Source organism: Pan paniscus, chromosome 1 (genome assembly GCF_029289425.2).
Source record: "Pan paniscus chromosome 1, NHGRI_mPanPan1-v2.0_pri, whole genome shotgun sequence".
In the NCBI taxonomy this organism is placed as follows: Eukaryota; Metazoa; Chordata; class Mammalia; order Primates; family Hominidae; genus Pan; species Pan paniscus.
In genome coordinates, this window is record NC_073249.2 from 142626096 (window position 1) to 142645508 (window position 19413).

General features: G+C 37.3%; 1 protein-coding gene across 1 annotated transcript in view; it reads right to left on the reverse strand.

The window, feature by feature from the left end:
• SAMD13 (sterile alpha motif domain containing 13) overlaps positions 1-18474 on the reverse strand; it is a 52351-nt gene extending 33877 nt beyond the window's left edge. The window contains exons 1-2 of the mRNA XM_003805277.3: positions 18361-18474; positions 13626-13710 (exon numbers count right to left, since the gene is read on the reverse strand). Coding sequence (XP_003805325.1) covers positions 13626-13710; positions 18361-18370 — 95 coding nt within the window. The 5' untranslated portion in view covers positions 18371-18474. The remainder of the gene's footprint in view (positions 1-13625; positions 13711-18360) is intronic.
• Positions 18475-19413: the final 939 nt, after the last annotated feature.

The window sequence follows — 19413 nt, forward strand, 5'->3', positions numbered from 1 at the left end:
ATAGTCTTAACTAAGGAAGTGAAAGACATACATACTAAAAACTATGAAACATTGATGAAAGTAATTAAAGAAGACACAAACAAATGCAAAGACATCTCAAGTTCATGGATGGAAGATTTAATATTGTTATAATTTCCATATGACCCAAAGCAATCCACAGATTCAACGCAATCCCCATCAAAATCCTAATGATATTTTTATAGAAATAGAAAAAAAATTCTAATATTCATATTGAACCAGAAAAGATCTTGACTAGCCAAAACAATTTGAAAAAGAACAGTGTTGGAGGCAACACACTTCCTGATTTCAAAATATATTACAAAGCAACAGTAATTTAAACAGTATGGCAATGGCATAAAGACTGACATATAGATCAATGGAACAGAACAGAGAGCCCAGAAATACATCCATGGATATATGGTCAAATGATCTTTGACTGGAATGCCAAGAACACAAAATGGGGAAAGATGAGTCTCTTCAACTAATGGTGTTGGGAAAACTGGATATCCACATGCAAAAGAATAAAACTGGATTATCTTTTACCATACACAAAATATCAACTCAAGATGGATTAAAGACTTAAACATAAGACTTGAAACTGTAAAATTTCTAGAAGAAATCACAGAGGGAAAGCTTCAAGACATTAGTTTTGGCAATAGTTTCATGGATATGACACCAAAAGCATAGGCAACAAAAGCAAAAATAAACAAGCAGGGCTAAATAAAACTGAAAAGCTTCTATACAGCCAGGGAAATATTCAATAGAGTAAAAAGGAAACCTATGGAATGAGAGAAAATACTTGCAAACTATATATCTGATAAGAGGTTACTTTCTAAAATATATAAGGAATGCTTACAATTCTATAGCAAAAAAACTAATAACTCAATTGAAAAAATGGTCGAAGGACATAATAGATATCTCTGAAAAGAAGACACACAAATAGCCAATATATATATATGAAAAGAGGTTCAAAATCACCAATGATCAAGGAAATGCAAATCAATGCCACAATGAGATATCATCTCATACCTCTTAGGATACTATTATCAAAACAACAATGACAAATGTTGGCAAGGATGTGAATAAATCATAACCTTTGTATACTGTGGTAGAAATGGTAGAAATGCAGAATGGGGAAGCTGCTATGGAACTGTAGATTCCTCAAGAAATTAAAGATAGAACTACTATGTGATATAGCAATCCCACTTCAGAGTATTTATCCAAAGGAATTGAAATCAGGAGCTCAAAGAGATATTAGTACTCCCATATTCACTGCAATGCTATTCACCAAGATATGGAAACAACTGAAACATCCGTTGACAGATTAATGAATTTTAAAAATAAAATGTACTAGATGGGCTTGGTGGCTCATGCCAATAATTCCAACTACTTGGGAGGCTGAAATGGGAGGATCCCTTGAACCAGGAATTTGAGACCAGCCTGGGCAACATAGGGAGACCCACCGCAAAAAAGAAATGCTGTATATACATACAATGAGATATTATTTAACCTTAAAAAAGAAGGAAATCCTTACATTTTCAACAAAATGAATGAACCTTGAGAACATTGTGCTAAGTGAAATAACCAAGTCAAAGAAGGACAAATATTGCATGATTCCACTTATATGAGGTATCTAAAATAAACTCATAGAAGCAAAGAATAGAATGGTGGTTGGCAGAGTCTGAAGGAAGGCGGAAAGGGGGAGTTGATAATCAACAGGTATAAAATTTCTGCCTGGAAGATGGATACGTTTTAGCGATATGCTGTACAACATTGTGCCTACAGATAATAATACTGTATCGTACACTTAAAAAAATCTGTTGAGTGTAGAACTCATAGTAAATGTTCTTACCACGTTAAAAAAGAAAGAGAAGAAAAAGAAAGAAGGAAGGAAAGAAAAAGAAAGAGAGAGAAGGAGAGAAAGAGAGAGAGAGGGAGGGAGGGACGGACGGAGGGAGGGAGGGAAGGAAGGAAGGAAGGAAGGAAAAGAAGAACCATAGCACACTCTAACTTATCATACGTATCTGGAAAACGGTTTACAACTTCAGATCCTGGCTAGAAAGGTCACTTTTCAGGTTTGAATTATTGGCTCAGTTTGTTTCTTTCTTTTCATTTTCTGACAGACTGTTAAGAGATATTTAATAATTAGCCACTTACAATGTCTTGGGAGCTAATAGTTTCCCTGGCTTTTAGGATACAACATCTTACCATCATGATCACTGCCGCGCCCCCTCCCACCCCTTTCCACATTGCTGTTTTTTTGGGAAGAAGAGCATTCCAGGAACCATCACACACATCACTGCATTCAGGTAGGGTGAGGGCAGTGAGGCTGTGGGGACAGGGAAGAGTGGACAGAACAGACAAGATTGGGCCTGATGGAGAGATCACCCAGAAACTACCTAGCAAGCTAAATAAAATCCCCTCATTGTTTTCAAAGAAGATACATCTGAGGCTTGATAATTATTTATGCTCTATACTACAAGAGGACAGGCTTAGGAGTAAATAAACAAATGCTGAAGTCAGTGATCATGCACATAGTTACTTCAATCAGTTTCCCATTCCTTTTTTTCATGAGAAGCCAGACCAGGCTTCCAGGCAAACAATCAAGTACCCTGTGAGGTTTTTTATTCATTTCTAGATGTGACTGCTTCCCAAGGAGATGGAGACCTGACTGATCTGTAGATTGCTGTACATGTATGCACGGTTGGATTTTTTTTAATGAGCTAAGTAATAGTAGCCATTGTTTTATTATTGTTATATGAAAAGTTCTCTTTTCTACAATGTTTTATACAAGTTCTTTTAATTCTACAATGAAGTCAGAGTTTTGAAACTCTAGCAATACCATAATAATTTCTAAGTCTACCTTAATATTTTACTTCTGTCATTCACTTTCTAATCCTCTAATTCACATGAGCAAAAATGGTAATTTCTTTAACATAATACATAGCTTAACAGGTATACAGTTAGGTTTCAGAGAGGGCTATTTCAAAAGTAATTATTTTAGTTAGTTCAAAACCTTACAACATTCATTACCAAGAAAAAAAAGCATCACATTACTAATTATGACAGGAATGTTAGTTCCAAAATTATTTTTATGCCTTTGCTTCAAAATGAAACAACACACTGAACACAAAGGCAGAGGAATATGGTGAAGACACATGTGCAAGAAAAGAAGTGGCATTAATAAGAAATGGCTTGCTTTGAAAGTCCTTGCTAAACTTCATCACTGGGAACTTTCTACTGCAGTAGGTCTTCTCCACTGAGGGGCTCGGGGGCATGGTGGTGGTAGGGAAATAAACTGCTTCCTGTTGAAAAGGAACTTACTACATGCATCTGTCATGTGGGAACATCGGTTCCTTCTCCCATCCCAGGATAAAATGAAATAGGGGGAAAAAGACATTTTTCATCTGAAAAAGGCAGTGAGAAAGACTAAGCAAATGGGGGAAAAAAAATTGAATTCTCATGATTTGAATATATATGCACATACATCTTAAATACATGGATTTAAAAAAATTTAGTCAAAATTCTAACATGAATCTAACATGGCCAAACACAGATCAATGGTAAGAGTGTGTCACGTACCAAAGTTTATAATTCATCCCAAATCTGTGCATCTGAAATCCACAAAAAAGAGAATACTATGATCCCATTTGTTCAATAAAAGCTTATTTGTATGTGTGTTTTGAATATATATATATACATTTTTGTGTATGCTCCCATATATATGTACATTCTTTAGTACATGTGAATATATGTATATATTCTTGTGTTATGTATACATGTGGATACATAGAGTATGTGCACAAAAACTGTCAAAAAGGATATATCAACTATTCAGATGGCTCCATCTTAGTTATTTAGGTAGCTATTTTTAATAATGAAATAAATACTCATGAACCTACTAGGCAAAATAAAATCTGGAATCTTAATAATAATCATGTCTATCTATATGATTCAGAGCTCCCCATTCATGCTCTCCCCACCTGAGTTAATCATCACCGTCAATCTTATGTTCATATAACCTTTCCCCGATGCAAGAATTTATTTTGGGTATATAACTGTGCTTTTCAATATGGTAGCAGCTAGTACCATGTGTCTACTGAGCATTTAAAGTTTGATTGAGGAACTAAGTTTTAAATTTAATTTAGTTTAAATGTAAACACTTGAAGTGGTATAAAATATGTTTATGTTAAACACAATTCCATTGTTTTGTTTTGCCTACATTTTACTTGAACTGTTCCATCCTATAGGGTACTATTGTTGAAGTTCTCATGGCAGGTTCATGTGTCCTCTCTGGTAGTACAACCCCCGTTTGATTTGTGTCAGAGATTGATTCAGTTCAAATTAATTTTTTCCTATTCACCCAGGTAACACTGTAATATGTTTGTTGAATGCTTATGGACAGCAGGAGTTATGAGGATCCCTTTGTATATTGTAATTGGAAATTAAATTGACATTTTTGTTATCTTAATTATTATATAATTAAATATTTTTAGTTAAAAATAAGCATAGAAAAATTTTAAAATCTAAAAAGAGCAGAATTGAGAGGAGATGCAGAAACTAGTAACACACAACAAAGAAAAAAGGGACCGAAAGAAGGTATGTTGGAAATTTCATGAATAGCAATTGCAATTTGTTAGAACATAGCAAGAGAAAAAAATGCTGTTTGTTGTGTAAAAAAAGGTAAAGATAATATGATTTAAAACAGAATCTGAGCTTATAACTTTGCTTAGCTATAAATGGCTTGGATCTTTACATAGACAAAAAAACAATTTTTCAATGGACATATGGTTGTTTCAGTTATAGAAGTTTTGCTAGAATATTATCAGAAAAGACTAGAGAGGTATGTCACAAAAAGTAAAAGATTTTCCTATCAAGCCACCAAACAATTGCCTGAAGAATACAAGGTCTTTCTAACAAAACCTAAGACCAACTGATTCAAAATGTAAAAGCCATTAAAACTTTAGTTTTAGATGAAAGTACAACATAAAGACACTGCCTAATTAATGCTTGAGGTATGTTGTATCTCAAAAGACTTCCTAATTCATAAAGAAATGTCTATTTACAATTTGAAAAACTAAATTCATGGTTTAGATATTTTCGAATCTTTTATCTCTGTCAAAGAATTTTAGCTAGATATACAAAAATTAAATTCTATCCAGATGGATGGTGCTTCAGCAATGCTAGTTTTTAAAAAGATCTGAATTTTAAGAATTGGAATTTATTGTAATTTTAAAACAAAAAGACCAGTGTTTTCTTACTGCTTCATTCCACTGTATGGTATCTATGTTCCGTTTTCTGAAGCAGACTCTTGAAAAGTGTTACAGATACTACTGTTGAATTGTTCAGCATATATTTGCAAATGCTATGGATCAATCCCAGTTAATGGAACTGTTAAAAGAAATAGAAGACAATGAATGTAATAATCTGTGTTCTTTGCCAATGCTCGTTGATTAAGTAATGGAAAAGATTTACAAAGATTTGCTGTATTGTTCAAGATTTTACTGAAACAGAAGGAATGCTTGTCAAATATTAATTTTTTTTCTTTTTCTTTTCTTTTCTTTTCTTTTTTTTTTTTTTTTAGACAGTCTCACTCTGTTGCCCAGGCTGGAGTGCAGTGGCACGATCTCAGCTCAACGTAACCTCTGCCTCCTGGGTTCAAGCGATTCTCCTGCCTCAGCCTCCCAAGTAGTTGGGATTGCAGGTGCCCACTACCATGCCTGGCTAATTTTTGTATTTTTAGTAGAGATGGGATTTCACCATGTTGGCCAGGCTGGTCTCAAACTCCTGACCTCAAGTGATCTGCCTGCCTCGGCCTCCCAAAGTGCTGGGATTACAGGCATGGGCCACTGTGCCTGGCCAAATATTCAAAAATTAAAGACAAAAACGACTGAGTAACTTTGATATCACACCGCATATGAAACAGCTAAATTTGAAGTTCCAAGGAAATGAAAAGCTGACTTGTGACCTAGCTAAAGAGGAACAAAATTTTAGGCTAAAATTGCAACTTTTCAGAGTGCAATACAATATACAATAATAATTTCATACATTTTCTAACATGAATAAACTTCAAGAAAATTTGCAGATTTATTGAAATTGATAAGCTTATTGTTGCTTATCAATTTATGCAAAACCCCTTTGAATTCAATGTTGGTAATATTGACATGTGTTAGCAAATTGATTTAACTTGAACAGACATAGTTTTGAAATCAATATGCTTTTGCTTCCAAGTTGAATCAAGACAAATCAGTTGTCAATGTGGATGTAAAAATTACAAGAAAATAATTTCTTACAGAATTCAGTTATCGGAAAACTTTTAAATATGTTTGGAATTATTTGGGTATGTGATCCTACCTTTTGAACTGTAGATTTTAGGAAATACAAATGCAGATTAAATATGCCCAATGAAAATTTTATGTCCAAAATGAGAGATCCTGTAAGTCAAGCTTGTCCAACCTGTGGCCCATGGGTTCCATGCAGCCCAGGATGGCTTTGACTGTGGCCCAACACAAATTCGTGAAGTTTCTTAAAACATTATGAGATTTTTTATTTTCTCATCAGCTATTGTTAGTGGTAGTGTATTTCATCTGTGGCCAAAGACAATTCTTCTTCCAATGTGGCCCAGAGAAGCCGAAAGTTTGAACCCCCCTACTATAAGTGTAAAGTACACAACAGATTTAGGAAATTTAGCACAAAAATGTAAAATATTTCATTGATGATGTCATGTTGATTACATGTTTAAGTGATATAATGAGTTAAATAAAATATATTATTAAAATTCATTTTACCTATTTAAATATGACCACTAGAAAACTGAAAATTACATATGCGGCTCAGATTTTATTTCTGTTGGACAGCACTGACTGATACATATATCCAGAAATTGAATTGTTAATTTATAAAATATTCGATTGTTTAACACTAGAAAAAATACCAAACCCTTCTGCAAAGCTGCCCTATCAGTTAATATTCCTACTAGCATTGTATCCTATCCATATCTCGCTAATGATTAGAATTGCCGCATTTTAAATTTTTTGCCAAGTGAATGGGTACGTCATTATAATCTTAACTTGCATTTTCTTGGTCACTAACGGTACTACACACCTCTTCATATGTTAATTGGCCATATATATTTCCTCTTCTGTGAAATGTTTGCTCATGTTTTGGACATTTTTCTTTGGTATTTTTCTGTTTGTGCTTTTCTTATGTATTGGTTATTACTATTGAAGACTCTGAATATAAAATTAAATATAAGATTCACTTACTCTTCCATTTCAGAATGTGTTCAAGTAGAATCTAGGCCTTGGTGATTGTCATGCCAAAATCATACTGACCCATAATATACAGAATAACAGAGATCTGAACAAGGGTCCACATCAGAGATCTAAGAATTTTGTGGGTCAAGGCTGGGAGACTTTAGAAGGAATAAATGAATTTGAGGAGAGGAGTCCAGCATGACATTTGTTTAAAATTCTCAAGGTAGCATTTATCACAGTCATTTAGGTCAACAAGTTTGAAATGAGAAGACCTGACATATGCGTCTCAATTATCCTTTTCCTCCTCTTGCAGCAACGACACAAGTACCAGGATCCAGCCTTGAAATAAGCCTGCCTCAAGACTCCTTAAAACCAAACTCATTCCAGTTTATGGGACTGAGTGAGGATAGTTATAAAACAAAAATTGTATGAAGAAAAAATAGTTATCTTGGAGTCAGAAGAGCCGGGTTCAAACTTCAGATTTGCCACTTTCTCATGTCATTTTTAAGTATTCACTTCTCTGAGCTTCTGTTTACTTACTTGAAAAAAAGTTTGCAATATATATAGTTTATCACTGCTGTTTCACTCTGCAATTTATAACTGTTTCCTTTTGATTCCTCACAACAACTCTATATTTTATATTTAAGAGAACTGAGGCAGAGAGAAATTAAGAGATTTATTTATTCAATATTATTCTACTATTTAAGAAACAAAAGCAAGGTCAAACCCAAGTGCTCTTAACTTGAGACTTGCCATTGCAATGTCATGCTTAATTCCCCCTGGTCTCCAAATTTGGGTTAGGAGTTGCTTCTTTCCTAAAGGAAGAAAAATTTTCTTTCTCAACTAATAAACTGGCTTTTTTTTAATTAAAAAATTTTCAGATTTACAGAAAAGTTGCAAGAATAGTACAAAAATCCCGTATGCTTTTTGCCCAGATTCTCCAAAATGTTAATATTTTACCTCTCTTCTTCTCTGCCCTTCTCTTCTATGATATATAAAGAAAGAAAGCAGAAGCTTCAAATTGGAATATTTAAAATTCCATGATCTTTAAAGAGTTTTAAGAAGAAATAACCAGTACAAATATGTAAACTTCTTTCTGATGCCCAGAAGCAACCCTGTCACACATTACTCAGGTAAGAGTTAGCCTGTGGTTCTCAATTGAGGAAAATTTTTCCCCTCAGGGAACATTTGGCAATGTCTGGAGACATTTTTGATTGTCAAGGCTGGAGAGGGGTAATGCTGGCATATCATTGGTAAAAGGTGGGGATGCTGAGAAACATCCTACAATGTATAGGGGCAGCCCCCTCCACAACATAGCCTTAAGACTACGTGTTATCCCTTTCTGGAGTCTGCATTATAATCTAACTCTGCCCTGTCCAGTGCTAGCCACTAGGAACCTGTGGCTATATAAATTAAATGGAACTTCTACTTCCAGTCAAGATGGAGTAATGGGGGCCATATTTACTCTTCTAACTAAAACAATAATTTAAAAAAAAAGATGAAATATATGAGGCAATGGTACACAAGACGTTGGTCATTGGGACAGTAATCCTTGAGAGATGGGTAAGCCATTCCACTCACTGCCTGAAGAAGGCTTTTAGGCTGTGCAAAAGTCAGTCCTGAAGAGGAGAGAGTTACAAAAAAAGAGAACTCTGGAGGTCTGCAGAGGGTTCCCTTCAAGTGTTTGGCAGAGTCCTGATCAGCACCTGCATATGAGGAAACTACCTGAGGCAGGGGAACAAACCTTGAAGGTTTAGAGGGAATGAGTCTTGGAGACGATGCAGGGATGGATATAGTGCCTTTTTCACCTGCCAGAGATGAAAATCTCAATTCAGGAGCATAAAAAAGGGTCTTAAAATATAAAAAAGGGTCTTATCACAGTAAAAGGGGAAAAAATACCCTCAGTCTAAATGCGGCTCTGTTCCTAATAAAACTTAAAGGCAAGACTTAAAAGGATCAAACTATTTCTAGTGACTTAATAGCATCCCAGGGCAAAGATCAAGCATATTTACAGAAATACAAAAACAGCCAGCACCCAACAAGGTAAAATTCACAATGTCTGTCATTCAACCAAAAATTACCAGGCAACCAAAGATGCAGAAAAATATGACCATGCAAGAAAATTCAGTTAATTGAAACTGACTGAGAAACAATACAAATAATATGGGACAAGGAGATTGAGAGAGTTATTAAGGCCATATTCTACATGTTCAAGAAGCTAGAGGAAGGATTGGATATGTTAAGTTGTGCCATGGAAGATACTCTTAAAAAGATCCACATTGAACTGCTAGAGATGAAAGCTACATTGTCTGAAATGAAAAATGCATTGGTGGAATTGACAGCAGATTCAACATTTTAAAAGAAATGATTAGTGAACACGAATGCAAAGCAATAGAAGCTATCAAAAACGAAACACAGAGAAAATGACTTTTAAAATGAACCAATCATCAATGAATTATGGGACAATATCAAGTGGTCAAATCCACATAAAATTGGAGTCCCCAAAGACAAAGGGAGAGAGACCAAAAGTATTTGAAAACGAATGGTTGACAATTTTCCAAACTTGATGAAAACTAGGCCCAGGCACAGATCTTAGAAACCAAACAAACACAAAGCACAAGAAACATGAAGGAAACCACACCAAGTCTCATAACCAAATTGCTTAAGACACCAATGATAAAGAGAATATCTTAAAAGTATACAGAAAAAAAGACACATATATACAGAAGAACATAGATATGAAAAAGATGAGGAACAAAAAGATGCCTGTTTTCACTTTTTTCTTTACTTTTTCTTATTTTATTTTATTATTATTATTATTATTATTTTGAGACGGAGTCTCACTGTCACCCAGGCTGGAGTGCAGTGGCACAATCTTGGCTCATTTCAACCTCTGCTTCCCCAGTTCAAGGGATTCTCCTGCCTCAGCCTCCTGAGTAGCTGGGATTACAGGCATGTACTACCACGCCTGGCTAATTTCTCTCTCTCTCTCTCTTTTTTTTTTTTTTTTTTTGGTATTTTTAGTAGAGATGGGGTTTCACATGTTGGCCAGACTAGTCTCGAACTCTTGATCTCAAGTGATCTGCCCACTTTGGCCTCCCAAAGTACTGGGATTACAGGTGTGAGCCACCATACCCAGCTCACCACTTTTTTCAACTTTTCACTGAAGGTTCTACTCAGTGTAATAAAGGAGAAAGAAATACAAGGCATTCAGACTGGGAAGGAAGAATTAAAACTGTCTTTATTCACAAGACATAATTGTCTATGTTACAAAATGTGGTGTAATCTACTAAAAAGCTACTAGAAGTCATAAGTGAGTTTAGCAAGGTTGTGGCATATAACATCAATATAAAAAATCAATTGTATTTGTATATGTTAAGATAATTGAAAATTCAAATTAAAAAAGCAATACCACTTAAAATAGCATCCAAAACATGAAATATTAGGGATGCAATTGGCAAAAAGGTGCAAGATCTTCACAGTGAAAACTATACAACATTGCTGAGAGAAATTAAAGAAGACCTAAGCAAATGGAGAAAAATACTGTGTTCATTTGTTGGAAGACACAATATTGTTAAAATACCAACTCTCTTCAAATTGATATATAATTCAATGCAATGCCAATCAAAATGTCAACAGATTTTCAAAAAAAATTTGGTGGAAACTGACAAGCTAATTCTAAAATTCATATGGAAATGTACAGAGGCAAAACAACCTTGAAAAAAACAAAGTTGGATTGCTAACACTACCTGATTTCAAGTTATATTTATCAAAACAGTGTTATATTGGCATAAATATATGCAAAAAGATCAATGGAATAGAATAGAGAGCCCAGAAATAAGCCTGCACATATGTGATCAATTATTTTTCAGCAAAGTTGCAGAAGTGTTTGAACAGAGGTGGAAAGATTGGATATCCATAGCACCACTACCACCACCACACAAAGCACTTCAACCCTTCAAACCCTTATCTCACACTACAAACAAAAATTAACTCAAAAACCATAGTCCTAAACCCTGAAACCTAAAATTGTGAAACTTCTAAAAGAAAACAGAGGAGACAATAATTGTAACCTTGCATTAGGCCAAGATTTCTTAAATATGACACCAAAAGCACTATCCATAAAAGAAAAAAATTGATAAACTAGACTTCATTAAAATTTAAAAACTTTGATACTTTGAAAGATGCTATGGAGAGAATGAAATGATAGGTCACACACTTAAAGAAAATATTTTCAAATAATATATATGATAAAGGACATATTCATAATACATAAAAACTCTCTATACAATAAATATGAAAAAACCCAATACAAATATGGGCAAAAGATTTGAACAATACTTCATCTAGGAAGATACATGAATGGCAAATAAGCACAGGAAAAGATGCTCAACATCATTAGTCATTAGGGAAATAAAACTGAAAACATAAAACACCTGATATAATGTCTAATATGAAAGTGATTGATCACACTAAGCTCATGAGCATGTGGAACAACTGGAACATGCCACACACTGCTAGTGAAAATGAAAATGGGACAACCAGTTTAGAAAACAGTTTGGCAGTTTCTTAAAAAGTTAAACAGACACCCACCATAGAGCCCAACCAATTCCATTCCTAAGTAATTATGAAAGAGAAATGAAAGCATATGTCCACACAGAGACCTGCACGCAAATGATCAAAGCAGCTTTATTTATAATACCTAAGAAACAGAAACAATTCAAATGTCTATCATCATTTGGATGGTAGTAAACAAATTGTTGTAGATCCAAACAGTGAAATATTACTCAGTAATTAAAAAGTAATGATATATTGATATACACAATAACATGGATAAATCCCAAATTAATTATGCTGAGTGACAGAAACTATATGTGTGTGTGTGGGGGCGGGGGATGTATACACATTCATTTATATAAAATTCTAGAAGAAGCAAACTAATTTATAATGACAGCATAACAGTGGTTGCCAGGGGATATGGGGGCAGAAAAGGACAGGAGGGAGAGATTACAAAAGGTCGTAAGGAAATTTTGGAAGTGATGGAAATATTCATCATCTTAATTGTGGCAGTAGTTTCAAGAGGGGATAAAAATATCAAAACTTACTTTACACACATGCAATTTATTATGCAAAGATTATACTTCAGTAAAGCTGCTAATTTTAAAACTAATTACAATTAAGTAAAATTAAAAGTTCAGTTTCTTACTTAAACTAGTCACATTTCATATTCTTAGTAGCCACATGTGGCTAGTGGCTACCATTTTAGACAGCACAAATACAGAACATTTCCATCATTGTTGAAAGTACTGTTGGATAACACTGATCTAACTCACACATAAAACAGCATCTGTTTCTTTCATTTCTCCTCCACCTACCTACCCCAAACTTTAGGGATGGTAATCAGCATGGCAGTATGGCACTGATATATAAATTACCCGAGAACTTTAAAAAACAGATTTTATTAAGTTAGTTTTAATGTAACTTTGCTGTGAAGCAAAATATACCTTCTATTCATAAACATATAGCACACTGTTTCCTCATTTAGATATCACAGCTTCTATGGATTATATTTAATTAGTTTCCTCCAAAGCTCAAGTTGACGGCAATTTTAAACTAAATGATATGGAAAGAAATGAAACAGATAACTCCCTCTTGGAACTCACTTTCTCCTTGTAATCAAAGTACTTATTGCTTTGCTATAACTCCTAAGTGAGAATATACATTTTTCATATACTCATAAATATCAAAATATTATGTTACATGTGCAATTGAATTTTCCCATTTAAAATAATCAAATATATAACTCTTACATGACACATATAAACACAAGTTTCAAATGTGAGAACAGACATTAAAATAAACACCATGTATGCACAGAAATGTTTCACATTCATTAAACAGTTCATAAAATTAGGACAGAGGAGTTGTTAAACTATATTCTTACTGAAGCTTTTTCCCTTCCTGCACTATAGCTCTTAGTTTTCAGAGTTAGAGGTGATTGTATTTAAAAAAAAAAATTTGAACTCTGTTTTCTGCCCCCATTCTGTGTTGTCTATGGAAGAGTCTCTGCTTGGAGTTTTTGTTTCAATATACAGAATGCAGGGCTGAAATCCTCAACCATCCTTGTTCCAAAGCCTGATACACAAACCTTTCATATATATTTTGATGTCTGAGTCATCTCTGTCTTAGAAATGGAATACAGAAAAAGGTAACTGGGGTAGGGGGGAGAAGGGAGGCTGCTGGCCAGTGTAGACAAACCAAGGCGACCCCCAAACTGTGTATTGTAGTAGATAAGCAAGAAGTACGAAAATAGAAACCAAGTCCCTCTGTTGTTTGCAGAAGCAGAACTCAGAAGCCAGCTTCACTTACTTTTTTACACCGACAGAGCCATTTTCCTTGTTTTCCATGTCAACAGATAGCATGGGAAGGCTGCAGGGTTCCTTTACTTCAGCAACTAATCAATAAGGGAGAAAAGCTTGTGTTTAATTCTTAGAAAGTGAGAGAAGAATATATATTCTGAATCGGAAACATAATGGTCCCTTTTACAGCTTCACACCAGTTCACGTATGTTTGTTTAAATCTCCAGTTCCCTCGGCGATTGGAGAGATGTGATTAAACCTAAAGAACTGGAGGAGACGGATTGGGGTGCTTTCATCTGTACTGGCACTCCCTGCCTTGACAATAAGCATTTGCAAATGAAATTGAATCCTCGTTGAAAACAAGTGCTGTGTGAACTGGCACAGCTTCTTCTGGGTGCCTAGCTCTCACTTAAGACACTGCAACTCATAAATGAGTCAAAGTAGAGAAAAACAATCCCCCTTTTCCTGCCCCCCTCCCATTATGGGCTTTGATTTGTTTTTTCTTATTGTGTTTGGTTTTTTTTTTGTCCACTCCCCCTTGCTCCTAGATTTTTTCATTGCAATGCAGAAGGACACTTAAAGCTTTTGTCAGCAAGTATTCCCCTACCTCACATTCTCAACGAAAGCCTCAAAAACCCGTCTGTGAGATGGCCATGCTGTGGTAAAGCAGGAAGCTCACAAAAAATGCCAGATAGCCCTTAGCACAGAAAGGTGGTGCTGGTGTGTGTGTGTGTGTGTGTGTGTGTGTGTGTGTGTGTGTGTGTGTGTATGTGTAAGAAAGAGTAGGTAGCTCATTAGATTTATGAAGAATCATCAAAACATTTAAGGAGATACTGTAGCATCCATCACTCTGTCTTTTTGTTTAGTAGGATGAGGGCTGTGGAAAATTAAAAGCCTTCCACAATTAATATGCAATTAGCAAAATGAAAAAGCTACGAACAAAACTGCTTTAAGAAAAAAAAAAAAAAAGGAAGAAACAGTCCTGAAACGTGTTTGCTCTTATTCAGCTGAAGCCATAAATTAAATACATTTCCACTCAAATCACTTTATACTTCGGCACTCCTTCTCTAGGGATTACTCTGACATGGCAAGTGCATCATTTAGTATATTCGCAAGATTTTATCACTGTTAGAGAAGTAGATGATTAACAAATAACACTGTAAGTGTGGGATAATTTTCACTCCTGAAACACACACATACACACAAACTTCCAGCTGCAAACCACTTAGATCATTGATAGAGAAATCCAACATTTAATATATATATATAGATATTAGCATACATTCACACACCGTTAGAGAGTAGACAGGAAGATAGTGCTGCTGCTCCATGCTAACAGAATATGATTTCACTTCAGTTGGAAACTGTTACACATTCACCATTTTCTAAGCATCTCAGAAAACAAAACAAAACAAAACAAAACACTCACAATGATACTCTGCAACACCACACTACATTGTCTTATTATTATTACTATTATTTTCTTTTTTGTGGAAGAGTAAAAAGAAAACCTACCTATAAGCAACTAAAAAATATCATTTTTTATAGGCTTATCAAGAACAGCCAAAGAAACCCCAATGTTTTCTTTCACAAAGTAGGCTGGCAAAGGAATTCAATAAGGAGGTACAATTTGACACAGTGAAATAAAACCAGGCTGGCTCTCAGCCAACATGACGTTAGGAATCACACACAAGCTGCACCAACTGCCTTCTGGTTCATGGCTGACTTTTTAAAGCTACAGTGTGCCTGTTCACTTTTGCTAACTACCTTCAGCACAATTAGTGCAAGAAATGAGTCAGGAGTCCAAAACCTGCAGAATTCTCCCTGCACCTGTCTTGTACAAAGAAAAACAAGCTGTCTCAATAGCTTCTTATTTTCTCCCTCCCCTTCACTGTTGCTGCATGATAGGTCTTAGCTGTTGTTCTGAGCATGAATGTCATGGTTCAAACTATTTCTTTTTCTCCCCAGAGGCAAAAATAAGAGTGAGAAGCCAGTGCTTATGGGCTATAACCAGAGAACACTCGGAAGCTGCAGTCCCATGTTACTCTTTTTTTCCTAATAGAGATTCATGGACAAAGTTCCCAGGGCTGGCTTTTAAGTAATCTCTTTGTGAGAATAAGGAAAGCACTGCCCAGCAGCAAATCCTTTTACTTCATTATGCAGGAAGTAACATATTTCGGAAAGGATGCAAAATAGATGACCAGATCTCCTGAAAACGCCCACATTCTTTTATTTTGGCATTTATCCTGCCAAATGAAGCCAGCAAAAATTCAAACTGAAACAAACAAAACCTTATTCTACAAAACGAAAACAATTAGTTCTGGGAGGTTTAATTTTAACTGTTTATCCCAGTTGGACAAAAAGCATAATTCAAGAAATTTAACCAACACTTACAATCTATGAGTACCCGGTACTATATTAGTTACATATGAATAGAAAGACATTATGCCCACCCCAAAATTCATAGTCTCTCCCGCCATCATCCTAAATACCAAATCAGAAAACTGGGAGGTGGAGCAGAGAGGCTGGGCAAGATCTTTTGTTTAAGTTACCCTGGTCATTCTCACAGTTCCCTTGCTTGGCTTAAACCACTTTTCCAGGAGAATAATCTCATCCCATTAATGTTCTGCACATACACAGAAAACATACATGGTTGCCTCTTCATTGAAATAAACATCAATCAACATTTGGACACTTTTAGGTCAAGATGGTCAACAAAACCACTCAAGACAGGGCACAGAACACAGGTTCCCCAGAAAGATCCTGGAAAAAGTTATCACTTGCTGTAATATCCTGTAGAATTCAGGTAGACTCTGAGGAAAAAGCTGCCTGCCTCCCTTTTTAAAAATAATCTTTTAGGACATTAGGAGATTAACTTTGATCTAAATTTGGAACCTGAATTTCAAGGTCAAAAAATTTGTTCTTTACTTATTCCAGGAATTATATTAGAAATTTTCGACTTCCTTGAAGATCACTGCCAAGAAAGATTTCAAATATTTGCCATTGCTCCCTTGAAAAGGCAAACAATAGTAATCTAGGAACCAATTAAATATTTTTGAGCAGTATTTTTTGAGCATGGGTCAGGCATGTGGATCTTTCACCAGTGCTGATCTCAAAATGATGGACTCTTATGTAGATAAAGAGCCCTTTCACTAACAGATTCCTTAATGCTTTTGGACTTGATCTGAAATTCCTGAACTATTCTCCCAGTAAATCCAAATTGGAAGCGAGTTGGACTGGGAGTTCTGTGTCCTGGGGAGCTGGGGTTGTCCTGACAGTGCTGCTCAGAACAAAAGCATGTTCAGCTCTCCACTCTTGGCGGGGAAAAGGCAAATAAACTGTAGTTACACCCAGCTCTTCCTTAGACACAGCCACAGGAGAAAGGATTCTGTGAAGTTTTTCCAAGCATCTCTTCCTGCATATACAAAGGGACATCCCCTCCCATCTGGCCTGCTGTGATCAAAAGTTTGCCTGTTACACAAGAGTAAAGTTTCAGAAAGTGTTGTAGGAAGTTAATCCCGTTTTATAAAAAGTGAGCCACAAAGACACTCTAAATTATGACAACAGGAGGTTTCACTTACCAGCTAGTTTCTAACTTTGGTAGTAAACTGACACTTGTGAATATATATATATATATATATATATATATATGTACACTAGTACTCACACACTCCCTCCAACAAACTGTTTGACATCAATCCTCTGCTGATAAAAAGTTGTGTGTGTAGTATGTAGCATAAAGTATGTGAGTGTGATGTGTGCACTATGTGGTGTACTTTGTGTGTGGGTGTGGTACGTATGTGGGGGTGTGTGTGTATGTGGTGTGTGGGGGTGAGGGGGAGAGGCAACCAAACAAGACCTTCCGATCCAGCACATTATGGGATATGCTGAAATAACTTTAGAGATCCTGAAATCTCCAAATTATATGCTGAAATAACTTTGGTGTCAGTATTCTGGAGCAGAACTGTCGACCCACTTGGGAATGGGCTCAGATAGGGAGAGGGGAGGCGGTTAGGAAGGGCGGGAAGCTGTTGACTTTGATTGGCTTCTTTTCTAGATCAGCATTCGTCCCCCAGGCAGAAAGGACTCGCCTAGGGAGCCAGCGCGGTCCCAAAGGAGCCGCCGGCCCTGCCTCCCGGGATCCGACCCCCGGCGCGGCCAGCCTGAAGTCGCCCGAGGGCAGGGCCGACCTCACCGCGCCGGGAATGGCGTCTCAGGGGCAAGTGAGAACTGGCCTGAGAAGGGGACGGTAGGGGCAGAAGACGCCAGGCTGCCTCTTGGACCAGCAGCGCCGGCCCAGAGCCACACAACTCTCTGTGGCACTGGCGACAAAGCGGGGAAAGTTTCTGGCTAAGACTTTCACGGAGAGGCAGTTCGCTGGCGTTTAGTGTGGGGGCTCCCCGGGGAAGCCGGTCTTTGGAAAGTGGAGGGTGGAGGTGTGGCGCTCTCAGGGTACCCCGCCGAGTCGTGCCACCACCCCGTCCCGCTCCCCGAGCACTGCCAGCAGCCCCAGGCGAGCCCGGGCTCTCCGTGGGGCAGGGCACCCTTCTGCCCCTACTCCACTCCACAGTGAGAGCCCACGTCCGTGGGTGCAACGAGCTGCAGGAGCACCGGACACACGGCCAAGATGTGTTTTTGGGAGGGCAGAGCGGTTTTCATTGCGGCATTCTTCGTTTCCTTTCATCCTGGAGAGAGGAGAGGGCGGACGCCTTCCCACGCCCTGGGCGCACAGGCAGATCACTTACCTCCCCGCATGGCCGCACCGGGAGGTTTGCCCCGCGCGGAGCTCGGCGGCCGCCACGCGCAAAGCCCCGGTGCAGCCGGCCGGACGCGCGCGGCACGCCGGGAGTTGTAGTCCACTGCCGGTCGGCGGGGGTCGGAGGGGCGGGGGCCCCCAGGAATGGGGAAGGCCAGGACTAGAAGGGACAAGATCTGGGCAGGACAAGGGAGGATATTTGCAAAAACTTAAAACTTCCAGGGAGATGGGGGGGAGGGGAACCCTTCTAGAGAGATTTTTAAAGTGAGGTTTTTTTAGGTTAATGCCATTTTCTTCCTGTCTTACTCGCTTATGACAACCCCAATGAAGTTTTAAGCTGGACTCTGGCAGTAATGTTAAGTAGAGATTTTCTCGGCCAACTTCATATTATTTAGGGTTCTATTCTTCCTTTACCTTGAACACAGATGTGCCATTCTCTGCTTGGATGCACACAGAATATTCTTGCTCACAGAATAACTCAGTTGAAGCCCTGAGCATGTAAAAGGAGGGTGAGTAGTTAGTTGCACCTTACACATGCAGGGTGCTTTATAGCTCTCTTTACAAAGCACTTTGTACTTGATTGATTCATTATATAAGAACCGTAAAGCAACTCTGAGAGTTAGTCAGAGAAAAGCTAAAGATGCAGGGAGTTTTTTGTTTGTTTGTTTGTTCGTTTGTTTGTTTTTTGAGACGGGGTCTTGCTCTGTCGCCCAGGCTGGAGTGCAGTAGCGCGATCTCGGCTCAATGCAGGGATTTTTGTGTATCTGCATCTGCAGAGGTTGTTGGAGCCATCCTGTCTATTCGTTTCTTTCTCCAGCCTCTCTTAGCAGCTGGGAAGAGAGAGTGGAGAGAAAGAGGGATCAGGACAGATGTGGACACGGCAGAAGAAGAGGAGCCTGCTGTGACGGACTTCCTTGAAATGACAAACAAGTAAATATTTAAGGGAATAAGTAAAACCAAAAGAAGGACTCATGGGTTGGAAGAATGGAAGGAGAAGGAAAAGGCAGATGGGATAGGGATAGACATTGAAGATTGCAAACAG